The 27479-nt window shown below is 38.5% G+C and overlaps 1 protein-coding gene across 4 annotated transcripts; it reads left to right on the top strand.

Moving 5' to 3' along the window:
• The first annotated feature begins 22121 nt into the window (after nt 1–22121).
• Nucleotides 22122–25959, top strand: LOC110890111. 4 transcript variants are annotated; one of them, XM_022137681.2, is made up of 7 exons: nt 22122–22327; nt 24749–24800; nt 24881–25067; nt 25151–25258; nt 25334–25403; nt 25523–25621; nt 25752–25959. In XM_022137681.2, exons 3-7 carry the CDS (start codon nt 24991–24993, stop codon nt 25845–25847), a joined length of 450 nt encoding a protein of 149 aa, XP_021993373.1. In that variant the 5' UTR covers nt 22122–22327; nt 24749–24800; nt 24881–24990; the 3' UTR covers nt 25848–25959. The 4 variants fall into 4 exon arrangements, with proteins under 4 accessions (XP_021993373.1, XP_021993374.1, XP_021993370.1 ...); XM_022137682.2 differs by having other exon boundaries at nt 24686–24800; nt 25535–25621; XM_022137678.2 differs by having other exon boundaries at nt 24686–24800.
• Nucleotides 25960–27479: the final 1520 nt, after the last annotated feature.

Below are 27479 nucleotides of genomic sequence, written 5' to 3'. Positions count from 1 at the left end.
CTTTACGAGCCGTAGCACGAGCCGTAGTTATGTATATATGTAGTCTAAGTTTATTGATAAACTATACATATCCGAGTTTCTCAAAACCACATTAGATGTCACGAACTAGAGAAACCCACTGTGTGTTAAACTTGTTAATCTGATCAGATACACTTAGTTGTTTGGACACTTAGGGTATTGCGAAACACTACATGTATACACACTTACACTTATTGTATATTAGGTTGCAGGCAACGAACCTAACACGTTATTAACGCGTAGAAGCATGTTAACACATATCGAGCAAACTAAGGTGAGTTCACTACTCTTTCACAAGCATGCATCCCCCCCGGGGGGGGCAAACTATTATTCATGAGAGGAATACTTTTTAAATGTTGTAGTTTAATTTCGATGTCAGTGAATAAACTCAATCTCTATCATGTAAGTCCTTACTTTACCGAGCTAGTTATTTGGGAGTCAACGGGGTATTAGTTGATAGCGCTATTAGGTTTGACAAACCTCACACTATGCTGGGAGTCGGGCATGAACTAAGGACCTTAAACATTTTGATCAATGTTGATAGACATTGATGAGGGCATAACAAACATAATCAGTCATATCGGTACCGAGTGTATTATTTCTTGACATGTCTTTAAAGCTAAACATTTACATTATTTACGTAGAACAAACTGTAAACTCATCAACTTTATGTTGACACTCTTCTGCATGCTTGCAGGTCGTTAGATACATCAGTGCATTGGAACTTGCAGTCTGGGAAGCTAGAAGTGTCATGGGGCGTGCTGTTTGATCAGAACATTTAATATCATGCGTCTTGAAACAATTTGGTTTTGATTGTTTTGAAACAATGATATTTGCTTCCGCTGAACGCATACTGTTTTGGTCAAAAACTACCGAAGCAATTTAGTGATCAAATTAGTTAAGTGAGGTAGTGTGCTAGAAGTGTTCGAAAAATATATGCTGATTAAGTTGTTAACAAAAACAGTTTTCAGGATACGGCTCAGGATATCGAGCTGTATCTATGATCAAACAATGAGCAAAAAGGTAAAGGGTGACACGAGGTGTACGAGGAAAGCCCTTGATCAATCTAGATCGTCGGCACAAAACCTCGGGAGTTGACAATCGCAACTGCCTTGTTCTTCTTATTACTACAAATATCAGGATACAGTGCAGGATATGATGCGGATCAACTAAGTGTTACAACGCGATTTGAATACAAGTGTAAGTGTATTGTGAGTGATTGCTGCTAGAGAGCAAGAGTGTTCGAGAGATTGTGTGTGTTCTTATCTGATCCGATCAGTCCTATTTATAGTAAAACAAAGCTAACTAACTAGCCTACAAATCCGGGATAAAACGAATATTCCTTTTGTGAACGTTGTAGTCCACGTTTTCCGGATTCAACGTTCTTATTTCAACAGATTAGTTCGAGTCTTCGGGAGAACAGGTCCACTTGAACGTTGCAAGTTTCCTTCGTTAATCTGCATGTGAACTAATTAGTTACCATCAGGATACTGTACCAGGATATTACCAATATCCTGATCCGGTATCCTGATCACAGCAAAAAGAAATAGAGTCAGAATATTATTTAGGATATATGAGTAGAAAACCACCCATAACAATTGTCTCCAAAATATATCTGTTGGTGTACCAATTCCAACAGATATATTTTAAAACTTATCTCGTGAATCGAGGTTATTAAGTCGAAATGACGTTTGAAGTGACACGCTACAACTTCCAACGCGTTTTTCACTCGATGGCTATCCATTTAGCCCCTATATCTTCTCTCTTTTTTGTTGATAAGCGATCATCTTTCTCAGAATTCTCAGGTACTTCCCTTTTCTTTTCTCTTAGAATTTCTTCGTTCAAATTTTCCGATGGCCACCAGAACACGCTCTCACTCCGGCGACTCCACCTCGTCATTTGTCAACAAGAACCTACTCAAACACCCCGAGAAGGAGGGGTGCTCCTTTGACAACGCTGATATTGCCGCGTTAAGAACCTCTGGTGCTTTTTCCAACACGGCGATTATCCGTCCATTCGACCGGAGCATCCGTTCCGACATGTCTTCCGAGGAGTGGATCTGCTTTTCGTCATACGCATTTTCCCTTGGCCTTCGATATCCCTTTCCGGAATTTATCATGCAGTTCTTTAGAATCACTGGCCTCTGTTTTGCTCAAACAATGCCTATGGTCTGGAGAGTATTTATCATGCTTAACCAGATCAAAACCCTGCACATCCCCGATCTCTGTATCGAAGACCTTCCGATTGCCTACCGTCCCCGATCCCATGGCAATAGTCGCTTCTTGCTTTTCTCAACTTCTAGCAACCCCCTCATCCTCAAAGCTTCAAAAAATGAGGATGGGTGGCAACGAAAATTTTTCTTTGTTAGACGGGATTCCATTCCCGAGGGAAAAAGCCTTCTGGTGAAATGGTTGACCTCCGGTAAGGTTTAGGGTTTTAAGATATCCCCAAACATATCCTGATGATGTATCCTGTACTAACATACTGATGTTTTTTATGCAGAAAACTTCAAAGAGTTGGCTCCTCCCACCGAAGAATCTCAAGAAAGAATCAACAGGGTCTACCAGTTGCCTGATTGTGACAGATCCTTTACACTGCATCTTCCAAGTTCAAGCCAATATTCTTCGTCAGATATGTCTGGTAAGGATTACATAATCTTTGCATATTTTTAATTAACAAAATAAAAGATAAGAATAGTGATTTAGATATTTTCCCTGTTTAGCAGCACCAGCCAAAGTTCCAGAAGTTTTTGACCTTGATGAACTGGACTGTGACAATCCGAACTTTTAAGGTTAGCGATGCCTAATTCCATGATCGTTTAACTAGCGTTGTTACGCTTAATCACGTGCACGTCATATTAAATTATTTGAATTATGATTGATAGTTATTGTTTGTGCAAGAATTAATTTATTGAAAACCTGTATTTGTTTTCCTTGGCTCAAATCTTTAGAGCCCAAATCAAAAATAAAATAGAACTCAAGTGGGTTCAGCCCACTTGTTCCGAATATACACAGGTTTGTGTATGATCATCATCTAACTCTCATAATCACATTAAAACAAAACCCTAGTGCTCTATCCTCTCTCTTTTTGACGGCAACCACATCTCGGTTAGTTTTCACTATTGTTTAATCGTTACATGACTCCTGGGTAGATCAATACATATTCGTATACATGAATCTGATTGAGGAAAGTTCTGTGAATTGTGGAATACATGTTCGTATATATATTGAATACGATCTTGTATTGTTGTTAAGAACATAATAATGATTACGTCATTTGATTTAAACGGATAGTCAACTGTAATATGTTTACCGATATATCTTAGCATGATGATGATGATTTAATCGACGTGTGAAACAGTAGGACATTAGGGTTGATTAATAAATGTTAGTAATTGATCTGATGATAATACTGCTATATGTTTGTTGTTACGTGTGTTGATCAGGATAGAGTATGTTTCTGGGTTAACAATCGATGATGAAATTGCTGGTATATGATTAGGGTTCTGTGTTCTGCTGTTGTTGACGATGATCATGTACCTGGGGAACCTTCAGTGAGGAAGGTTAAGGTTCTTCAGTGAGGAAGGTTAAGGTTCCTCATGAGGAAGGTTAAGGTTTCTCATGAGGAAGGTTTAGGTTCTTCAGTGGGGAAGGTTAAGGTTCCCCCTAGGGGAAGGTTAAGGTTCCTCGTGAACCTGTAAGTACTTAAGGTTCCTCGTAAAGTCTATACGTGACAATAGTTCTATATGTTAACTCTGTTAGTATGTTAACTCCGTTAGTATGATAACTCCGTTAGTATGATAACTCTGTTAGTATGTTAACTCCGTTAGTATGATAACTCTGTCAGTATGTTAACTCCGTTATTATGATAACTCTGTTAGTCTGTTAACTCCGTTAGTATGATAACTCTGTTAGTATGTTAACTCTGTTATGCATGTTAAGAAAGTAAACCCAGTTAGTCAATTAACTGCGTTAAGTCTGTTAACTCTGATTAATTAACTAACACTGTTAGCTTATTACTCCTGTTATATATGTTAATCCTGTTAAGTTTGTTAACCTTGTCAAGTATGTTAAAGAATAACCATGTTAGTATAAAATGTGAAGGACATTTATGTGGAACATGAATTGCATGGAAATGATTAACTGCTTACCTGATGCATGATGTTAACCTCCAAACACACTTTGTGACATAGATTGCATGTGAATCGTTACGAACTTAAACTGATTATGTATACGTGCATCCCATAGGACTTGACTGATTACTTGTGAGCACATAGTTTAGCATACCGAGCAAACCAAGGTGAGTACACACTCTTACCAAGGCATGGGATTCCCGGGGTTGGGAATGGGATGGAATGATTACTCGCACATTCATTGTTACTGGAACATGTACCACTGTCCTCGTTAGGGAAAGGACACCTATAGATACAACTAGACTAGTAACCCATGGGAAGCCCCCACTAATCTTCGCAAATATGCCTGGGAGGCCGCGATACGAACACTAATCTTCGCAAACATGCCTGGGAGACCGCGATACAAATACAAATACTACTAGTCTAGGATACATGGGAAGCCCCCACTAATCTTCGCAAACATGTCTGGGAGACCGTGATACGAATCAATACGATACATGGTTTACAAAACGAACTTATGGTTTACGAAACGAATACTATAACTAAACAACCAATTGTGAACTCACTCAACTTTGTTGTTGACTCGTTGTTACATGCCTTGCAGGTCGTTAGGTACTCATGGAGCTTGCACGGGGAGGCACGGTCGTTGTGGGACATGGATCGTGGATGCCATGTTAAACATTTATGACATTTCAAACTTATTACTTATGTTGGGTTTTACATTTATGCTTCCGCTAAACATTTGAAATTATACTATTGTTTTGAACACCTTTCATATTATTTGGTTGAATTACATTTACTACTTACATTGTTCAATATGATTGGTGACTTTATCCTGGTCTTGTCACGCCTCCAGGCGGTGATACTCCGCGTGTGGATTTTGGGGGTGTGACAGATTGGTATCAGAGCCATTGGTTATAGTGAACTTGGTTTTAATAAGGGGAAAAAGTTTTTGTTAAAATTAGACTATAACCTATACAGTGCTCAACGATCCACAACGACGCTTTGCTCCACGTGCAAGACTCAACACTATAGGTAATACTGTTCATGTTTACATTGCCTACTTGCTAGATTACATAGAACTTTGCTCATGGTATGCTTAGATAAACGTAACAACTATTGCTTGAGAACACTTGTGTGCTTACTCTCTTCTGTCATCGCATTTTTCGCGAACCTCTCTCACTTATGTTGCCTTTGATATGAAGATCATGGCTGGACGCATTAACATGACTTAAGCCCGGTTGACGGCTCTGATTAACGAACAAGTTGCTGCAGCACTTGCAGCCGCACAAGCAGGAGCAGGTCAACACGCTCAGCTACGTGTTTGCACTTTCAAGACTTTCATGGACTGTCGTCCTAGCACATTCAGTGGCACTGAAGGAGCAGTTGGACTCCTCCGCTGGTTTGAAAAGCTCGAGTCCGTATTTGAGATGTGTGAATGCCCTGAGGCTCGCAGGGTGAAGTACGCCACTGGTACTCTCGAAGGCATTGCGCTGACTTGGTGGAATGCGCAAGTTCAGATGTTAGGGTTGGCAGCTGCTAACGCCACCCCTTGGAATGATTTCAAGGAACTAATCAAGCGGGAATACTGCACACGTGATGACATCCACAAGTTGGAAGTGGAATTCTTTAATCTTAAAATGACGCGGTCAGAGATTGAGGCGTATACGAAAAGGTCAAACGAGCTGGCCATCTTGTGTCTAACTATGGTGGACCCTCCTATCAGGCCCATTGAGTTGTATCTCAAAGGACTGGTACCAGAAATTCAAAGTCTTGTGACATCGGCCAACCTTGCTAATATCCAGGATATTACACTTCTTGCTCATCGCCTCACAGATCAGGCAGTGGAACAGAATAAGCTGCCCAAACGTATCAGTGCTACTAATGCTACTACTTCCGCTACTCCCAGTGACAACAAGCGGAAATGGGATGGGGATTCCAGCAAGGGTTCAGCTACAGCTCAGTCTCAGGCACAGCAGCGAAAGACTGATAACTACCAGAGCCCTAGTCAGCAATTTTCTGGTAGTCAAAGACAGGGTGGATATCGAGGAAACCTCCCAAGGTGCAACACATGCAACAGGAACCACAATGACCAGTGCAACAAGGGTCGTTGTCAGAGGTGTCTCAAGATGGGTCATGAAGCTAAAGATTGCAGGATCTCACGACCAGCGAATCAGAATCAGCAACAACAACCACCCTCTCCACGAAACCAGCAGCAACAACAGCAGCGAGGCAATAGGGGATGTTTTTAGTGTGGTGCTGAAGGCCACTTCAAGCGGGACTGCCCCTAGTTAAACCAAAATCAGAACAACAACAACAATAATCAGGGCAATGGGAACAACAACGGGGGAAACAATGATGGAAATAATGGTGCCAGGGGCAGAGCGTTTGTGCTGGGTCAGGGTGACGCAAGGAATGATCCTAATGTGGTGATGGGTAAGTTTCTTCTCGATGACTTTTATGTTACTGTATTATTTGATTCGGGTGCGGATACCAGTTATATGTCCCTGAAAGTTAGTCAAATGCTTAAACGCGCACCAACACTCTTGAACACCAAACATGTCGTAGAGTTAGCTAACGGTAAAAGTCTAGAGGCCACACACATAGTTCAGGGTTGTAATCTTATCCTCGCTGGTCAGATTTTCTCTATCGATCTCATTCCCATAGCTCTGGGTAGTTTTGACATCGTCATTGGAATGGATTGGTTATCCCAACAACAAGCAGAGATCCTATGCAAGGAGAAGATTGTTCGTATTCCCCGTTCTGGCAAGGAACCTCTCGAAGTTCAAGGCGACAAGAGTGGTGCCGTGGTTGGTATCATCTCCTTCCTGAAGGCCCAGAAGTGTTTGCGAAAGGGCCACACTGCCATTTTGGCACTTGTTACTGACGCATCAATGAAAGAGAAGAGATTAGAGGATATTCCTATAGTACGCGATTTTCCTCAAGTGTTTCCTGAAGATTTACCTGGGCTACCGCCTCATCGCCAGGTCGAATTCCAAATCGAGCTAGCTCCAGGAGCAGCCCCAATAGCTCGTGCACCGTATCGATTGGCCCCAACCGAATTAGAAGAGCTGTCCAAGCAACTGCAAGAACTTTTGGATAAAGGTTTTATTCGTCCTAGCTCTTCGCCTTGGGGAGCTCCAGTGTTGTTTGTAAATAAGAAAGACGGTACCTTCCGTATGTGCATAGATTACCGCGAACTAAACAAGGTGACCGTGAAGAATCGCTATCCTCTGCCACGTATTGATGACTTATTCGACCAACTGCAAGGGTCGAGCTACTATTCAAAGATAGATCTGAGGTCAGGCTACCATCAACTGAGAGTCCGGGATGAGGACGTCTCCAAAACAGCATTCAGAACTCGCTACGGCCACTACGAGTTTCTAGTTATGCCATTCGGGTTAACAAATGCACCTGCAGTCTTCATGGATCTTATGAACAGAGTGTGCAAGCCCTACCTGGATAAGTTTGTGATTGTATCAATCGACGACATCCTGATTTATTCTAAGAGTCAGGAGGAACACGAGCAGCATTTACGACTCATTTTGGAACTCCTTCGATCAGAACAGTTGTACGCCAAGTTTTTAAAATGCGACTTCTGGCTTCATGAAGTCCACTTTCTAGGCCACGTGGTAAACAAGGATGGGATTCATGTTGATCCATCCAAGGTAGATTCGATCAAGAACTGGCCTGCACCTCGCACACCAACAGATATTCGCCAATTCTTGGGTTTGGCAGGTTACTACAGAAGGTTCATCAAAGACTTCTCAAAGATTGCACAGCCACTTACACTACTGACACAGAAAGGTGTTACTTATCGTTGGGGTAATACACAGGAAACAGCTTTTCAGCACTTAAAGGATAGACTCTGCAGTGCACCTATTCTCTTATTGCCAGAGGGCACAAACGATTTCGTGGTGTATTGCGACGCATCAATACAGTGTCTTGGTTGCGTATTGATGCAACGGGATAAAGTCATTGCCTACGCTTCGCGCCAACTTAAGATCCACGAACGGAATTATACAACACACGATTGAGAGCTGGGAGCTGTTATTTTCGCACTTAAGATATGGAGACATTACCTGTACGGTACCAAGTGCACCATCTACACCGATCACAGGAGTCTCGAGCATATCTTCAAGCAGAAGGAATTGAACATGCGACAACGTCGGTGGGTTGAACTTTTGAACGATTACGAATTTGCCATCAAGTACCATCCAGGTAAAGCCAATGTTGTGGCTGACGCCCTCAGTCGAAAGGACACTACGCCTAGACGCGTACGAGCATTACAACTTACCATCCAGTCTAGTCTTCCAGCACAGATACGAGATGCTCAGGTAGAAGCATTGAAACCAGAAAACGTCAGGGCTGAAGCCCTACGCGGCTCAAGGAAACGGTTAGAACAAAAGGAAGACGACGCCTACTACGTAACAGGACGCATCTGGGTCCCACTTTATGGCAACTTACGTGAGCTTGTAATGGATGAAGCACATAAGTCTCGCTACTCGGTACATCCAGGTTCGGATAAAATGTACCACGATCTCAGAACTACGTATTGGTGGCCTAGCATGAAAGCCCACACAGCAACTTACGTTAGCAAGTGTTTGACTTGTGCGAGAGTCAAGACGGAATACCAGAAACCATCAGGCCTACTTCAACAACCAAAGATACCACAATGGAAATGGGAGGAAATTTCCATGGTTTTTGTTACTGGCCTGCCTAGATCTCAACGTGGGAATGATATTATTTGGGTAATCGTGGATCGACTCACGAAGTCTGCACACTTCTTGGCTATCAAGGAAACGGATAAGTTCTCCATCTTAGCAGATGTTGTCTTGAGGCACGGGGTGCCAACCTCTATTATTTCAGATCGCGATGCACCTTTTACGTCGGAACTGTGGCAAGCAATGCACAAATCTTTTGGCTCACGATTAGACATGAGCACAGCTTATCACCCTCAGACGGATGGGCAGTCTGAGCGCACTATTCAAACTCTGGAAGACATGCTGCGTGCATGTGTAATCGATTTTGGCAACAGCTGGGAAAAACATCTCCCGTTAGTGGAGTTTTCATATAACAACAGTTACCACACCAACATTCAAGCCGCTCCATTAGAGGCATTATACAGGCGTAAATGCCGATCACCTCTCTGTTGGGCAGAGGTGGGCGATAGTCAGATCACAGGTCCAGAACTTGTAGTTGATGCTACTGAACGGATTGCACAGATACGACAACGAATGGCGGCAGCTCGCGACCGTCAGAAACGCTATGCCGATAAGCGTAGGAAACCATTAGAATTCCAGGTCGGGGACCTTCAGTGAGGAAGGTTAAGGTTCTTCAGTGAGGAAGGTTAAGGTTCCTCATGAGGAAGGTTAAGGTTCCTCGTGAACCTGTAAGTACTTAAGGTTCCTCGTAAAGTCTATACGTGACAATAGTTCTATATGTTAACTCTGTTAGTATGTTAACTCCGTTAGTATGATAACTCCATTAGTATGATAACTCTATTAGTATGTTAACTCCGTTAGTATGATAACTCTGTCAGTATGTTAACTCCGTTAGTATGATAACTCTGTTCGTCTGTTAACTCCGTTAGTATGATAACTCTGTTAGTATGTTAACTCTGTTATGCATGTTAAGAAAGTAAACCCAGTTAGTCTGTTAACTGCGTTAAGTCTGTTAACTCTGATTAATTAACTAACACTGTTAGCTTATTACTCCTGTTATATATGTAAATCCTGTTAAGTTTGTTAACCTTGTAAAGTATGTTAAAGAATAACCATGTTAGTATAAACTGTGAAGGACATTTATGTGGAACATGAATTGCATGGAAATGATTAACTGCTTACCTGATGCATGATGTTAACCGCCAAACACACTTTGTGACATAGATTGCATGTGAATCGTTATGAACTTAAACTGATTATGTATACGTGCATCCCATAGGACTTGACTGATTACTTGTGAGCACATAGTTTAGCATACCGAGCAAACCAAGGTGAGTTCACACTCTTACCAAGGCATGGGATTCCCGGGGTTGGGAATGGGATGGAATGATTACTCGCACATTCATTGTTACTGGAACATGTACCACTGTCCTCGTTAGGGAAAGGACACCTATAGATACAACTAGACTAGTAACCCATGGGAAGCCCCCACTAATCTTCGCAAACATGCCTGGGAGACCGCGATACGAACACTAATCTTCGCAAACATGTCTGGGAGACCGCGATACAAATACAAATACTACTAGTCTAGGATACATGGGAAGCCCCCACTAATCTTCGCAAACATGTCTGGGAGACCGCGATACGAATCAATACGATACATGGTTTACAAAACGAACTTATGGTTTACGAAACGAATACTATAACTAAACAACCAACTGTGAACTCGCTCAACTTTTTTGTTGACTCGTTGTTACATGCCTTGCAGGTCGTTAGGTACTCATGGAGCTTGCACAGGGAGGCGCGGTCATTGTGGGACATGGATCATGGATGCCATGTTAAACATTTATGACATTTCAAACTTATTACTTATGTTGGGTTTTACATTTATGCTTCCGCTAAACATTTGAAATTATACTATTGTTTTGAACACCTTTCATATTGTTTGGTTGAATTACATTTACTACTTACATTGTTCAATATGATTGGTGGCTTGATCCTGGTCATGTCACGCCTCCAGGCGGTGATACTCCGCGTGTGGATTTTGGGGGTGTGACATGGACAGCTACCCTATTCCTGCTCAGGTGAAGAAGGAACCCAGCAAACCTGGTTCCACCTCCAAGCCAGTATCCAGCTCCAAGCCGGTAACTATTCCTAAGCCCTCTCCTGCTACCAAGCCACATGCCTCAAGCTCCCGCAAAAGAAAGGAGACCAATTCTCCAGCCTCATCTGAGACCTTCCCCTTTAAAAACCATGGGTTTCTTGAATCCAGTGGCTTTATGACCAGCTTCCTTAACCAGGTTCATATCCTTAACCTACATCCTGCACCATATGCTGGTTATATATGTTATTGTATGTTAATACCTGTTTCCTTGTTTTGTAGGGTCTTGAACGCCTGACGAGCCTTTACGACGAAAGCTGTGGTCTAAACAAGATGCTGGAAGTGAAGCTAAGGAAAGCCGAGACCACCATCACTGACCAGGGGATGATAGCTGCCGCTAAGTCGCAACACTATGAGGACAAATTCAAAGCTATGACCCAAGAAGCCAAAGCTGCCACCAACAAGGCCAATGAAGATGCCCAAGCCAAGCTGGATGCCGCCCATCTTTAATTCGAGCATGATATGACTACCTACCGAGAAGGTTTCAAGGGGTCAGTTGAAATCTCCCTTCTACAAGCCAGGCTAAAGATGGCTTATGAAGCTAAAGCTTTAGGCTTTGTGTTATGGGTGAAATTTTGAGCCCATATCCTGATACTTATCTTGATTTTATGATAGCTGATTACGATCAGGATACCGGACCAGGATATTGGTAACATCCTGAGGCAGTATCCTGACTGTTACTAATAATTTGCTTGTAAACGTTGGTTACAAGGGACTAACGTTCATGAGGACCAAGTCATCCTGAAGACCCGCTCAAATTGGTCAGGATAAGGACGTTGATGGCGGAAGAATAGCTCTTGTAATGGTTAGCGTTGAAGAAAGGCGTATTTTATAGGAGTTATGGATGATTGGTCAATGCTATTAATGTTGTAACGGTTATAGGAGCTTAAATCCCGGAGTTATAGTTGGTATGCGCGTGGAAAACGAGTTGAAACAGCCTTGCAACGTTCAGATAGGAAATAATCTCAGTATCCCGGATTTTTAGCATAATATCCTGGATTTTTAGCATAGTTAGTTATTTCTTTTACTATATAAAGGAATGATCGGATCAAATAGGACACACACAATTTCTTGAACACTCTTGCTCTCTACTAGCTGCAAACACTCACAAACACTTACACTTGTATTCGAATCACATTGTAACACTTAGTTGTCACACCCCCAAAATCCACACGCGGAGTACCACCGCTTGGGAGCGTGACTGACCAGGATCAAGCCACCAATCATATTGAACATGTAATTAATATCAAGTAAAATAAATGTAAACCATACATCCAATACGATAGGTGTTCAAAACATAACCATAGTTTCAAAGTGTAGCGGAAGCATAGTAAATAACCCAACACTAGTTAATAGTTTTAAATGTCATAATAGTTCAACGTAGAAACCACGATCCTTGCCCACAACGACCCGCTTCTCCAGTGCAAGCTCCATAAGTACCTAAGGTCCTGCAAGGCATGCAGCAGAGAGTCAACAACTAGTTGAGCGAGTTCACAGTAAATAAGTGCGTAACAGTAAGTAACGGGTGGCTCTACTGGGCCGATAGTAAGTTATACAGGTGGGGGCTTCCCATGTTATGTGACCACTAGACTATTCGTATCAACTACTCGTATCATCCCTGTTCTTCTTCCGAGAACAGTAGCGCGTATGGGGTGTACGTAGGTTTTACGCACGTATCCTTCACAACCGAGGATAGGAGACGCGGGGGTGTACATGGGTTTCACGTACGTATCCTTTGTACCGAGGATAGAAGTAGGTAATGCGTACACATAGGTTTTACGTGCGTGCCTAACATCCGAGGCAGTAATTGGCATATGACCACGTAGGTGTTATCCTAACCTACGGAACCGTCCTGACATCCGAGGATCATGGTAGGTGATAGTCTAGGAAAAGCATATGTACGTTCTTAGTCAATGGTAACCTTTATCCCATTCCCACGACCCGGGAATCCCATGCCTTAGTAGGAGTGTGAACTCACCTTGGGTTTACTCGGTATGCTAAGTATGTGCTCAAAGTAAATCAATCACGTCCTAGGGTATGCACGTATTCAAATTAGTTCATATCCAAGTTGTGCACGTATAGGTAATCATACAAGTATCAGCATGTAGTCGTTATCACATAAGTTATGTACACACTTAACAGCAGTTAAATAATCCAGTTAACCCTTAACAAGGTTAAATCATGTTACTGTGCATGTTATCCTAGTTGGCGAAACACACTTATTGGCGAAACACAGGTTGGCGAAACACAATGTGTTTCGTCAACCATTCTCTGACGAATCTAATTCTATTTCGTTAACATCCTTGGCGAAACACAAAAATCCTAATTCGCCGATTACTCTTGGCGAAACACAATCCTGTTTCGTCAAGAGTTCCATTTCGTCAAGCATCCAAATTCGTCAACATCTTAATTCGTCAAGACCACAGTTACGTCAATCATATCAGTTACGTTTTCAACAGTTACACAGCAATCACATGAAACCCTAATCTGCCGACACATCATCGATCATGCGGAAGTCATTCAACATGCAATCATCATCTAATCAATACACGAACCGCAGTTTATATGAACGTAGATAGATTCGTTATAATAACATATATTTGCTTGGTATTCAGTCAACAACAATAACGACCGACCAAACCGTCATGAGCATCACAAATTCAGATTTCGCCAGACTACCTAATCACATTAGTCCGATCAGTTAATAGTATTCCTAAATCAACATCATATTTCACATAAGGATACGTAACCGATTAATCATGCATACGAATCAAGATTACCTCACACATGTATTCACATCCAATCGTAATTCAAACATACACACAATATATACAGAGAAATCTAGGAAATCAAGAAACCGATTAACAAGCATACACTAACCGAGATATCGAAGATGATGGTTTAAATCGCTTAGAGTTAGAGCTTGAGTATCACAGGGCTGCCGATGCTCAGAGGGATCCTAGGGTTTCCTATTTTGCCAAAAAGTATCGAACATAGGTCTGTGCGTGTGTAAATACGCGTTCTACCCTACTGGGCCCGAACTGGGCTTTGGCGAAACTGGTTTGGGCCGGCGGAACACATGTCTCGTCGAGGTGAGGTTGGCGAAGCAGGTTTTCCTGTTTCGTCGAGTTTGGTTTGACGGATCATGCTCCTATTCCGTCGGATTGATTCGCAAAGTATACAAGGCCTAACTATTTCGAATGTGCACTAGGTTCACATTATATTATTAACACATATCATTAACACATATCATGCAATATTCAAAACACGTTTCATTATAACATGTGTGTAGTTACAAGTCAAACAAATCAACCAGTCAAAGTCAATGGTCAAAGTCAAAGTCGAAAGGTCGAGTTGTCACATTAGTTGATTCCACTACTAGAAAATACACTCTTCTTGACATGCGAACAATGACACGCGCATATTTTATGACATTCAAAAGCGTATGTCAAGAAAAAAATGTCATGGTTTAAAAAATTTAATAAATCTATGACATTCTTTTTTGTGTGTCATGTTTTTAGCGTCATAAAAAAACAAGATTTATCTTGACATGCAAATAATGACACACGCTCATTTTATGACATTCGAAAGTGTCTGTCAAGAAAAAAAATGTCATGGTTTTACAAAATTCAATATGTTTACGACACACTTTTTTGTGTGTCATCCTCTTAGCGTCATAAAAAAGCAAGATCTATCTTTACATGCGATTAATGACACACGCTTATTTTATGACATTTAAATGCGTGTCAAGAAAAAAATGTCATGGTTGTACAAAATTTAAAAATTTATGAAATTGTTTTTGTGTGTCATCTTTTTAGCGTCATAAAAAACATTATATAAACATAAGGGTTAATTTCCTATAGCAGTTATTGTTTATGTAATATGGATATCATGGTTAATTTCCAATAGCAAATCATGAGAAAAACTTGAAAACTGTTAAAGAGAAAAAATTGTATAGACTTATGAAAAGTGATATATATCTAATATATTAATAAGAGTAAACTGCCATTTTGGTCCCTGTGGTTTGGTCAATTTTTCCACTTTAGTCCAAAACTCAAACTTTTTGCATCCGAGTCCCTGTGCTTTCAGTTTTATTGCCATTTTGGTCCAAAAATGAAATCAGGTCATATTTGTCTTATAAAATCCTGTTATTTTGTCATTTTCCGCTTCCGCAGGGACAAAATGATCATTTCTTTTTTATAAATAAATACCATATTTTATAAGACAAATATGACCTGATTGGCCCCTGAGGAAAATGATAAAATTGCAGGATTTTATAAGACAAGTATGACCTGATTTCATTTTTGGACCAAAATGGCAATAAAACTGAAACCACAGGGACCCAGATGCAAAATGTTTGAGTTTTGGACTAAAGTGGCAAAATAACCAAACCTCAGGAACCAAAATGGCAGTTTACTCTATTAATAAAAAAATTATATTAACAATCTCTCATTTAGGCTCATGAGCTGGGTTGAGCTCGGGCTAGTTTACTTAACGAGCTTGTTTTTTGGTTCAAGCTCGTTACAGTTAGGCTCGTCATACTAGTTTTGGGATGGCCATGCCGTTTGGTGTTGGTTTTGGAAGGTACCCTATCACTACTACAAAAATAAAAATTTTGGGCGGCTAATAAAATAAATTAGGGTGGTCTATACCATTAAGCCACCCAAAATAATGTTTCACAATTTTTCTAGATCATAACCCGCCTAAAACAATTGCCCACCGCCTAAAATATATATGTTTTGAGAGACCCATTAGATTTTGGGCGATTTTTGTGTCGACCGCCCAAAAGGAAAAAACCATCCATTCATTTTCGTTTTTCCTCATAACCTAATTCATTTTCATTTTCATCATTCCTTCCTTCTTTTCCTAAACTTCCCTTTTTTCTAACCCTAAGTTGTCTCCCACTTTACCACCACCAGCAAAATTATGACGACGAATCCCCTCGCATATGAGCTAGTGGCTGACGAATAACCACCACTTCAATCTAACCCCCAAAATCGGGTGACCGAGTCTTAAATCAACAGGTATCTACCCCCCCTCCATTTGGTGAAATTGATTAAGAATTGTTAGGTTAGAACGTTGTAATTTTTAGGTTTTTTTTTTGTTTGTGAATTTGTTTGCAGGGAGCCAGGTTAGGGTGTTATGTAAATTTGGGTTTAAGATGATGATTCATTCTGTAGGGTCTTTTCATGTTTATTCAAGAGTTGACTTATAAGGTTTGTCCTCTTAAACAATGTTTGTGCGTTCGACAATGAATATAACAATGATACCTTATCTAGGTTATAAATGAACCACCATCATTATGTACCAACTGTTGTTACTTGCTTCTTTACATTTTTCTATATAATCTCGTATTTGGATTAGAAGTAAGATTTTTAAATAATGAATTGCTTCTTTAGGCAACTTCTATTTGAGAGAAAATTAGAATCCTAATTAGTTCACCTAAATGCGTGGTGCAAAAGTATGTGAGTTCTTTACTTCTTTTGGATTTATTTTTGTTTCTGTTTAAAAGTAAGCAAGTCTGTTTATTCATTGTAGAAGTGGAGTATAAATGATGCATCTTGGTATTTTTAATAGATGAAAGGAAATTAAAAAGGGTAAATTATAATCAAGACTCAGTTCAGATGGAAATTTATCGTATCTAAAATGTTTATTGATTAGTAACAAAGTGATGGTCATAATCAACAAAGTGAACGGAGAAGTTGTCGTTCACGGCGTCGACAATAGATAAATCGTTATTTGGGACACCAAGTGTTTGATGTAATGTTTGCTAGTTGTAGTTCAATTTGTTTCGTAATCACGTTGTTGAATGAGTGTTAATAGGGGTTATTGAATTGATTCTGCAGAACTTGCATCAAGGATATCCAACTGAGACTAAGTGCGAGACTGGTTACAAACCTCTGGTTTTTTAACCACTAATGGGTTATTGATGTACCAGTTACCAACCGGTTATGGTTCCAGTTAATACCTGGGTTCGGTTAAACAACCGGTTATTTTGCCCACATGTACTTCAACTTTGAAAGACTTCTTCCTTTTTTCTTTTGGGCCTTCCCAAGATCCGACCCCATTGCAAAATTTGGAAGGGAAATAGTTTTTTTTTTCTTTGGTGCCTTTTATTATATATATCAAATTAAAAAACTTTATGAGCCCTCTTAAGGTTTGGGCCTCGGGCGATGGATGGCCCGACTTGGCCGGCCCAATACCCCTACCATCGGATTACCCGTTATAACCTACCACGACTAAGTACAACCTGATATGACTCTCCAAGACATAATATGACGTCATGACGAGTTATAATTACTCCTTATGGAATACATTGGTCGATAAAATACCCGTTATAACCTACCACGACTAAGTACAACCTGATATGACTCTCCAAGACATGTTCGTATATAACTTTTATTGAATCGTACATAATAATAAGCACGATATATTTAGAATTTTATAAAATATTATGTTATATTAATAAAAATGGAAAAAGGTAATCAACCTCTTTTTTTTTATAAAAAAATAACTAAATTGATGTTACACAATACCGGTATCTATATTGTTCGGACGATTTCGATAATATTAAAAAATGAATCATTTAAAGTTAAAATTAGAAATCCAAATATGTTTAAAGTTAAAGTTAAATATAATAATAAATTACATTTATAATATTAAAATAATATATATTTTATTTATATATGTATGGCCTTTTAGACCAAACTAACTCATTATTGGCTAATCAGATATAAAAAAAATAAATATAATATATACTTTACTAGGGCAATGCTCTATAAAAAACCCTTGAATTTTAGAAAACTTTGCAAACCCAATGCATGGTCTAGATTTTGCCACGTGTCCATAGTAAATATCATATTCTTTTTGTCCTTGAGGGCATTATGGTATTTTCACATCTATCTTAGATATTTTCCCCTATTTGATTTGACAATAATTAATACCCATCACATCTAAATCTACTTTCAAAACCCAAGATCCACCATTCAAAACCTCCATTTTTTCATTAACTTCATCTCTGTGTTTCAAGATCCACCCTTTCAAAATCTCCATTTTCCATTAACTTCATATCTGTTTCAAGTTCTACCCAAGATCCATTTCCATGAACTTCATTTCGGTTTCAAGATCCACCATTTCAAAACCTCCATTTAAAGATCCCCACTGACGGGAACGTCATTCACAACGAGTTCCCTACTGACGAGGACAAGAATGATCAAGGTTTTTCATCCTTTTTTTTAATGGGTTCGGGTTTTTTTTTCTTTTTTACACCCCTAATTCAACTTTACATGTTAATTTCTTAAAAGAAATCGAAGAACCAAGATACGGTCGAAGAATCATGATCCTGTCAATAATAAGTTGGTTTTGATTTTTAATTGTCATTTACTTTGATTTTCGTTCTTCACAATTGGTTTTATTTTTTCCAGAATTAAGAATGTTGCCAAAAGATTAATTATTTTTCAATACCATTGATTATTGTTTCAAAAAAAAAAATGACGTTTATAGGTAATAAATTTCAATACTATTGATTTTAGTTTGGTTTTCATTCTCCTGGTGTTTATAAATTTTGATTTTGATTCATGGATTACTTGTTTTGGTTTCAAACTCATTTGATTTTGATCCATGGATTAGTTATTTTTGTGTTAAAAAAATGTGTTTGTTGGTTTGGGGATTTTGATCTGAAAAGTAACTATTTTTTTGTTGGTTTGGTTGCCTTGTTTGGTGCTTTTTGATCTGAATAGTAACTGTTTTTTGTTGGTTAGGTTGCTTTGTTTTGGGCTTTTGATCTGAATAGATCTATGGTTGTCATTTTTTATTTTTAGATGTCTAATAATCGGCACATCTGTTTTTAGAAACGAAAAGCCAAGTTTGTCTTACAGGACAACCAACGTAACACGTGTTATAGTCTGAACTCCTGTTTCACAGATAAGCCAAGTTTGTCTTACAGCACAACCAACGTAACACGTGTTATAGTCTGAACTCCTGTTTCACAGCTAAACCATAGTAACTGTTTTTGTGATGTTATTTGAGAAAAAAGATTTTCTGGCTATGAATGTGTTAATATTTATGTCTGGTTAACGACTTAACGGTTATCTTATCTTTTTGTTTATTAGGACGGTGATGGATACAAGGGATATAAGATCCAATTCTCGGGACCGTTGGTTTCGTCAAACGTGGATCAGATACTCAAGGATCATGACCATGTTTATGTTGCAGCATAACACAACTAACACGTGTTATAGTTTGAACTTCTCGGACATGCATGTGTTACACGTGACATGAAACCCATGTACAACGTAACACGTGTTACGTGTGACATGAAAACACATTTTTATAACTTCCCTGGCATACGCACACCCACATGTTTACAAACCGTTTCAAGGCCGACCCAAACAATTAAGCAAGGGTAGCCGCTGAAAAGCTAAGGCAGCAACGGTAGCCGCTGAAAAGCTAAGGCAGATTTTCAAAGGAAGCTCCGCCATTTTCTTAGTGCTATGTATTTTCGTTTACTAGTAATATGTAATGTGAGACTCTTATTTTGTTTTGTCTAGTACATGATGTTAAAACGGTATGGACTTAACACATTCTGGAAGTCTTAACACACGTTATAAAAGAGGCTTAACACACGTTATATCAGGTATACTATGTTATTAAGTTACTATTGGAGTTTATGCATCCATTCTGGAAGTCTTAACACACGTTATACAATATTAACTTGTATGTTCCATATTAACTTGTACACATATTAACTTGCAAACCACTTTCATATACATGAATACAAGTCGGGTTATAATGGATGCTTACATGTTATCATATGTATACAAGTGGGGTTACAACAAGATTACGATATTAACTAAGCTCACCATTAAACTCATCGCCCCCGTCGACTGTTTTCACCCTTGTCACATGTTAAGCAATTACATGTTCCGAACAGACAAATTGTAACACATGTTAGATCGGTATATACACATCATAGTGTTTTGTAAACCCCTAGCTTATACATGAATATATGTCAGGTTACAAAAAGATTATAACAGAGGCTTAACACATGTTATACATTCCAAAATGTGCAAAACAAACACATGTTATAAACGAATGAAGAGTTCTTTCCCACGTTATATATCATTCTAACAGGGGCTTAACACATGTTATACATGAACACATGTCAGGTTACATCATGGTGTTCTGTTACAGCTTGAACCACCAACACATGTTATAAATGAACGGAGACTTCTTTCCCAAAGGATGTGACTTTCATATACATGAATACAAGTCGGGTTACGGTGTTACAATATTAACTTGTATGTTCCAAGATTATACAAGTTAATAGTGTTTTAGAAACCACTAGCTTATACATGACACAATGTTGGGTTAAACCAAGATTATAACAGAGGCTTAACACATGTTATCCCAGGTATACGGTGTTACAATATTAACTTGTATGTTCCATATTAACTTGTACACGTCTTACGATCAGTATATGCACATCATGGTGTTTTTGCAAACCACTTTTGATATACATGAATACAAGTCGGGTTATAATGGATGCTTACATGTTATCATATGTATACAAGTGGGGTTACAACAAGATTACGATATTAACTAAGCTCACTACAAACTCATCCCCCCCGTCGACTGTTTTCACCCTTGTCACATGTTAACAATTACATGTTCCGAATAGACAAATTGTAACACATGTTAGATCAGTATATACACATCATGGTGTTTTGTAAACCACTAGCTTATACATAAATACATGTCAGGTTACAAAAAGATTATAACAGAGGCTTAACACATGTTATACATTCCAAAATGTGCTAAACATGTTATAAATGAACGAAAACTTGTTACAGCATGAAAACTTCTTTATGGATCTGTTACAGCATGAACCACTAACACATGTTATAAACGAACAAAAACTTCTTTCCCAAAAGATTTGACTTATTCAATATCCCCGCATCCATCCAGCTTGTCAATTGAGTATCTTTATGGATCTGTTTCTGTAAATCAACACACGTTATATATTATTCTAACAGGTGCTTAACACATGTTATGGGCCTGTTTCTGTAAATCAAACAACCCAACAAAAAAAAAACACTTACTGTTCAGATCAAAAGGCTAAACCAGCAACCAAACCAACAAAAAAAACAATTATTGTTAAGATCAAAATCCCCAAACAAGCAACCAAACCAACAAAAAATCCCGTTCAAAAATCTCATCCTAAAGTTTTCGATTTATTTAAAATACACGAACATTAACCATTACAAGATCTTAATTGAAGACAGAGGAGAGGAGAGAGAGAGAACATTAACCATTACTAGATCTTGACTCCGACGACGTTTCGAACTCCGGCGCCACCAACCACCCACCCTCCACCACCTTCTACAACCACCCACTGTCGCCGCTATCAACTACCAACAACCCAGAATGAACCAGCCACCACCTTCCACCAACCACCATCGTGCCTCACTCATCGTGCATCTACCACCTCGCCTGCCCCAACCATAACGGTCAACAACACCACCTCCACAGCGCTGCTGCTGCCGTGGGTGGCTGGAAACCCACCAGTTTTCTCTCTCTCTTTCGATTTCTCTGGACCTCTCTTTCTCTTTCGATTTCTCTGGTACTCTCTCTCATGGCTCTCACTCTCTCTTTAGGCTTGCAGGTTGTAAGTGTTGTGTAGAGAGAAGGGAAAGTCATGGGAAAGAGGGAATTGAGAGAGCTGAGATTGTGATTTTGAATTGGATATGAAGAGAGAGAAAGAGAGGTGCATTAAAGATGATAGGACTAGACAGTGGAAAGAGAAGGAATATACTACCCAAAATGCCCTTCTAGTTGACTAATGTGTATTATTACATTTCTTTTAAATCTAATTGTTATCAAAATTATGAGAGCCATTGATCAAGTGTGATGAAACATAATCAATGGATGGTATTGGGTTTGCATAGTTTTTTAAAAAAGATGGGGTTTCTTGTATAGCCAAGCCCTACTTATAGTAAAGTAGGTTACCTATATCAATAATTAAGTATCTATTATTTGTATGAATGAAAGAATTAAAAAACAATGTAGAAAGAATTAAAAAACAATGTATACAGCTCATTATCAAAACTTATTTAAAGAATTCATTTAAATGCAAAATAGAAACTCCCTCCGATGTTTCCCGCTTCCTAATTCCCCTTCCCCTAGTTTTACTCTTCCATTCTGATTTTCCCCACGATGCGCACATCTTGACCATCTATTTGATTGAAACCGCTACCGCCGCGAACGACCATCTCCAGGCGACCCAACGTCATCGCTTGAATCGTCTAACATTGCTTTAGCCACTGGTATGGTGCTATTGCGATTGGGAATCAGGTATAATCAAACCATCTTTCCCTTATATTTTTGGTTATGATTCCAGAATCTTGGTTTATCATTATGGTTTGTATTAGTGTTAATGTATATGTTTGTATGTATATGTATTAGTATTGATTATATATTTATATGTATATACTGGCGTTTATATGTAATAGCTTTTGTAATATGCATATGTGTGTATGTATATATACACAATGGCCATCTCTTTATATATATATATATATATATATATATATATATATATATATATATATATATATATATATATATATATATATATATATATATATATATATATATATATATATATATATATATATATATTAGGTTTGAAGATGCACACCAACTGCTCGATGAAACGCTTCAACCAAACTGACTTCTATTAACATAGAGGTAAATGAATCCGATGCTTATTTTTTATAAAGATTGTGTTAAATGATTTTTTGAAATGCTCTGTTAGCAAATCAGCCTTGATTTACACTCTTTGCATTAAATTCATGGATAAAGTCAATGATGTTTTTTTTAAATGCACACTTAGGTAATGAACATTGATATACACTCATAACATCGTGCTAGAGGATGTATTTGGTGTCACAATTTTAGTTTAGTTGTGTTCTTAAACTGGATGCTTTGCACTTGAGGATAAAGTTTTGGCCACTGTTTACTTGCTGATATAACTAAGAAGATGTTTATTGTTGTTTTGTGTTTGGAAAATAGTTAAGATATCCAAAGTTCACATGTGTCTCTGGTGCTTTTTTTATTATCATTAGGGCGAAGGGGGTGCACCCCTCATGAGATAGGGGAAATTTTCATCCACCCAATCATGATGTGCCATGTCAATTCTTCACTTAGTACACCACTCTTGCCCAAAAACATTAGGGGTGGTTTCACCCAAACCATTTTTAAAAAAAAAAGAAAAGAAAAGAAAAAGGCATGATTGGTTAAAAGATAATGGGCCCCACCATTACATCCTCTACCTCTTGTTCCCCGCAATTAGCAAGTAGTCCCCGCTTAAGACATCCCCGCGCGGCAAAGATAGTGATGGCGGCACCATCCACTCGTGGCAATTCCCCTCCCCGCATGCTTTGCCGCATCGACCCTGTATACCCTTAGAAAATGTTACTACTAATTTTAATAGGCATTTCAACCGTAGTTATCAAAGGCGCGACTTTGCACTCAAGGCGCTAAGGCTCGGCCTAGGGCCTAGGCGAAAGGCGCAAAAAAAGCGTCGACAACAAATCCGTGAAAAATACGGACTTTAGATTATTAGTTTTTTATTTAGCAATAATTTCTGTATTTGTTTTTTTCATTTTTTATTTTTTTTAGCAATATAATTTTTTTTATCTAATAAAATTTTATTAGTTTTAATTTTAAAAAATTAATAATTGGGTAATCATTAATGGGGCATTATTGGGCATTATCCCACTACACCCGTTTATGAAAAACGCCCCATAATCCCCATTGCTGAGTGGGCTATCACATGGCGCAAAACGCCCAAGGGTGGGGGCATTATTTGGGTCTTCCCCTACACATGGTCGAACTTAGATCTTGATATTTTAGTGATATTCTTTTGGAAAGGCTAATAATTTAGTGATATAATCGGTTGCCCAGAAAAATAGGGATTCACGAATTTTTAAAAAAATAGGGATTAATTAGCAATCATCAGCGCTCTAAATACTTAGGAAGTAGAAGCGCATTCAATGCGCTTCGCCCAGAAAAATCACCTAGGTGCCAAAGTCGACCGCTTTTGATAACTATGATTTCAACGAGCTTTGTATTTTTCATAGCACTATATAGCAGTAACTTATATAGAAAAGAAAAGATTGCTATCCCATCACCTATATGGTAAAAAGCTAGTTGTTTAATGTATAGAAATCATGAAGGTTTGAGTCTAAATAATACGTGGCAAAGTGGGTGGGCCGAATGGGTTCGGGTCATGATGGGCTTGGGTCGAAACGAAGTATTTTTTAAAAACTAATCATTGGTTCAGATGAGAACATGTTTGACAAAAATGGATATGAGTTGCAGCAAGATTGTCTTACAAAACCATAATGAATTTAAAGATAGCAAAGATTACTTATTTGAAATCGAAAAACTTAAATATTAGAAACCTTACATATATGAAAGAAGTTTAAAGCATTGTCCATTCTGCATTTGGGGCTAGTTATTATGTAATAATCAGATTAATTGCTTGAATACTTTATTATGTAATAATTAAATCCGCTTTTACTTCCCTTAAATAAACCTTTTCAAATGCTTTTTTTTTACATAGCAAGTGCCTTTACTTGATTAGTTAGTTTTTACCTTTATCAGTTGCTTAACGATCTTTGCTCTTTCTTAATTTGCTTATACTAGAGTGTGAGTACGATCTATTTGGGCATGATAGTTACATGTACTTAAATTGTGATGATTTTGAAGCGGTTTTTACATTCACCAAGCTGACCGATGTTGTCATCACTTCTTATATAATGTAAGTACCTATATCTAGTATAAATTACCGTTCGTAAAACAAAATTATTTATTGATTTGGTTTATATATGTTAACTGCAGGTTCCTGTATGAGCAAATTAAAAAAGAGCAAATACATGATTGTGGAATATGTTTTATGAACCCGTCTGCAATTTCACGGGCTGATCAACGCAAACCCAAACACATCGAGGATGCAAGTAGAGCGGTTGCAGATCGATTGTATAAAAGAAATGGCAATGACATCATCCTATTGCCCTACAACCCCGGGGTTGATTTTCATTTTAAATAAGTATTCGTAAAGGCCTATTATCTTAATTTATTTTGATTGAATTTTGGATTTTGATTTTGAAGAAACCATTGGGTGTTGGCAGTACTAAACCTGAAAACAACTACTTGCTATTATCTTGATTCCTTACAGCCTAGAAGTGTCGATGAGCAGTTGAGGCAAATTATTGATACGTAAGTAATACAAATTATCATAATGGATGATAAAAGAGTTGGAATATACTTTGATATAATTTTGATTTTTTACAGGGCAATGGCCGTGTATGCTTCAGAAAGTGGTGCCAACATAAGGGTTAAACTCGTATGGATTAACGCTAGGGTAAGCACTTAATCCCTTATATAAATTGTGGTTGTAATGATATTGTAAATATTGACACCCTTTAGTTTAAACTTAAATCGCAATGGTTTCACATTTCTTGATATTTTTAATTGTGGTAGTGTCCACGTCAGCCAGGAGGCACTGAATGCGGCTACTATGTGATGAAGTTCATGAAGGAGATAGCTTACGAAGGAGTTGAAATACTTGACAATGATAATGTAAGTTTAGGCATATTTTAGTCTGTATATTAGAGAAATATGTACTTATATATCCAAACAAATGCTTAAATTCATATATTAGGATTAAATTCTGATTTTTAAGATTTATTTTATTTAATTGTTGTCTCAGGTTGGGAAAGGAGTAGAAGAATACTCGGCTGCGGATATGGATGGCATTCGTGAGGATTGGTCGACTTATGCGGTTAACTCTATTTTTAAGTTATAAACCGTATTTTAGGTGTTGATAATGTATTGACAAACAATTCTTTTTTTGTTAACGTTAAAATATTTGTAGTATACTTGACAAATGATTATGTAATGGATTGTTTTGGTATATATATATGTGTATTTGTTTTATAAAAAAGATTTATTGTTTTTGTTATTATACATGTATCCAGGGCAAATTATTAATTTTATAAAAAAAAATTATACAATTAAAAGCATCACACGCGTAAATGAATGTCATACGTATGTGTCATAAATGGTTGTCATGAACGTGTGTCATTAAAAAGTGTCATAAAATGAGTGTCATGAACGTGTATCATAAAATGAGTGTCATGAATGTGTGTCCTTAAATGTGTGTCATAAATGCGTGTCATTAAATGTGTGTCATTAAATGTGTGTCATAAAAACATGACACACAAATGCATGTCATGTTAATTTTATGACTCCTCAATCAACGACTCGCATTTGCGTGTCATAAAGACCCTTTTATGACAAGCAATGCATGTCAAGAACAAGGCAGTCGACGATTGTCAGCTCCCGAGGTTTTATGCCGGAGATCTAGATTGATCAAGGGCTTTCCTCGTACATCCCGTGTCACCCTTTACTTTTTTTCTCATTGTTTGATCATAGATACGGCTCGATATCCTGAGCCGTATCCTGAAACTGTTTTTGTAAACAACTTAATTAACATATTTTTGAACACATTCTCTTAGCACACTACCTCACTTAACTAATTTGATCACTTAATTGCTTAGGTAATTTTTGACCAAAACAATTTGGCGCCCACCCTGGGGCAAGTGGTGCTATTTCTACTAAAAACTTTTGCAAAATCATTACTTGGTTTTCTATTTTCAAAACTTTTTGCTACACTATTTTCAATGGCCTCGAGATCAAACATGAACTCTTCTACCGTGTCTGCTACAACCTCTGCAACAATTGGTTCGGTGCTTCCACCACCTCCTCCAAGGACGCAAGCTTCTTCACAGCCTCAGGATATTATCCCCACTCGAAATGTTCAGGGATCTGCTCCTGTTTTGGCCTCTAATGAAGAAATTCTAACCTTGTTTGGTAGTGTACAGGAACAAATGAGGCAACAACAAGAGACCAACCAAATGCTGATAAGAGAGATACAACTCTTGAAATCTAGTTCAAGCAGGCCCACTGAGGATACTGTCATTCCCTTGCCGCCTAGAGCTTTGAACTTCAATTCGGCAGTATATACTGAGGATAACAGGGGGAATATTGTGCCTAGCCATTCCCAGAGTCATATTCCTGAGATACCCTCTTCGGTCAGGGTGTCAACTGTGAGAAATCCAGGATATGCTCCAGGATGCGCTCCAGGATATGGCCAAAATCACCAAGCTGGTAACTTGTCTGTTAACACCAGTATCTCTGTTACTAATAATCTTGGATCATTGCAGGATGCAGGTGTGACATCAGCTATAACCAGAGAGCTTCAAAAGTTGAAGGATATGATATCAAGTGTGCCTGGGATAATGCAGCCCATACCGGAAGTATCCCGGGATAGCCACAACATATCCCACTTTGCTCACCCCATTTGTGATGCAGAAATCCCAAAGAGATTCCAGACTCCTAACATGAAGCTGTATGATGGGACGACGGATCGTGAGGA

The sequence above is a fragment of the Helianthus annuus genome, chromosome 11 (assembly GCF_002127325.2).
Source record: "Helianthus annuus cultivar XRQ/B chromosome 11, HanXRQr2.0-SUNRISE, whole genome shotgun sequence".
Lineage (NCBI taxonomy): Eukaryota > Viridiplantae > Streptophyta > Magnoliopsida > Asterales > Asteraceae > Helianthus > Helianthus annuus.
This window is presented reverse-complemented; position numbering and strand designations above follow the sequence as displayed.

Bases quoted from the DNA above. Each gene is read 5' to 3' on its own strand.
- LOC110890111 (XM_022137681.2), top strand. From the start codon at position 24,991: ATGCAAGTAGAGCGGTTGCAGATCGATTGTATAAAAGAAATGGCAATG. The intron at 25,259-25,333 runs GTAAGTAATACA...GATTTTTTACAG, and splicing joins TTGAGGCAAATTATTGATAC to GGCAATGGCCGTGTATGCTT. The intron at 25,404-25,522 runs GTAAGCACTTAA...TAATTGTGGTAG, and splicing joins TCGTATGGATTAACGCTAGG to TGTCCACGTCAGCCAGGAGG.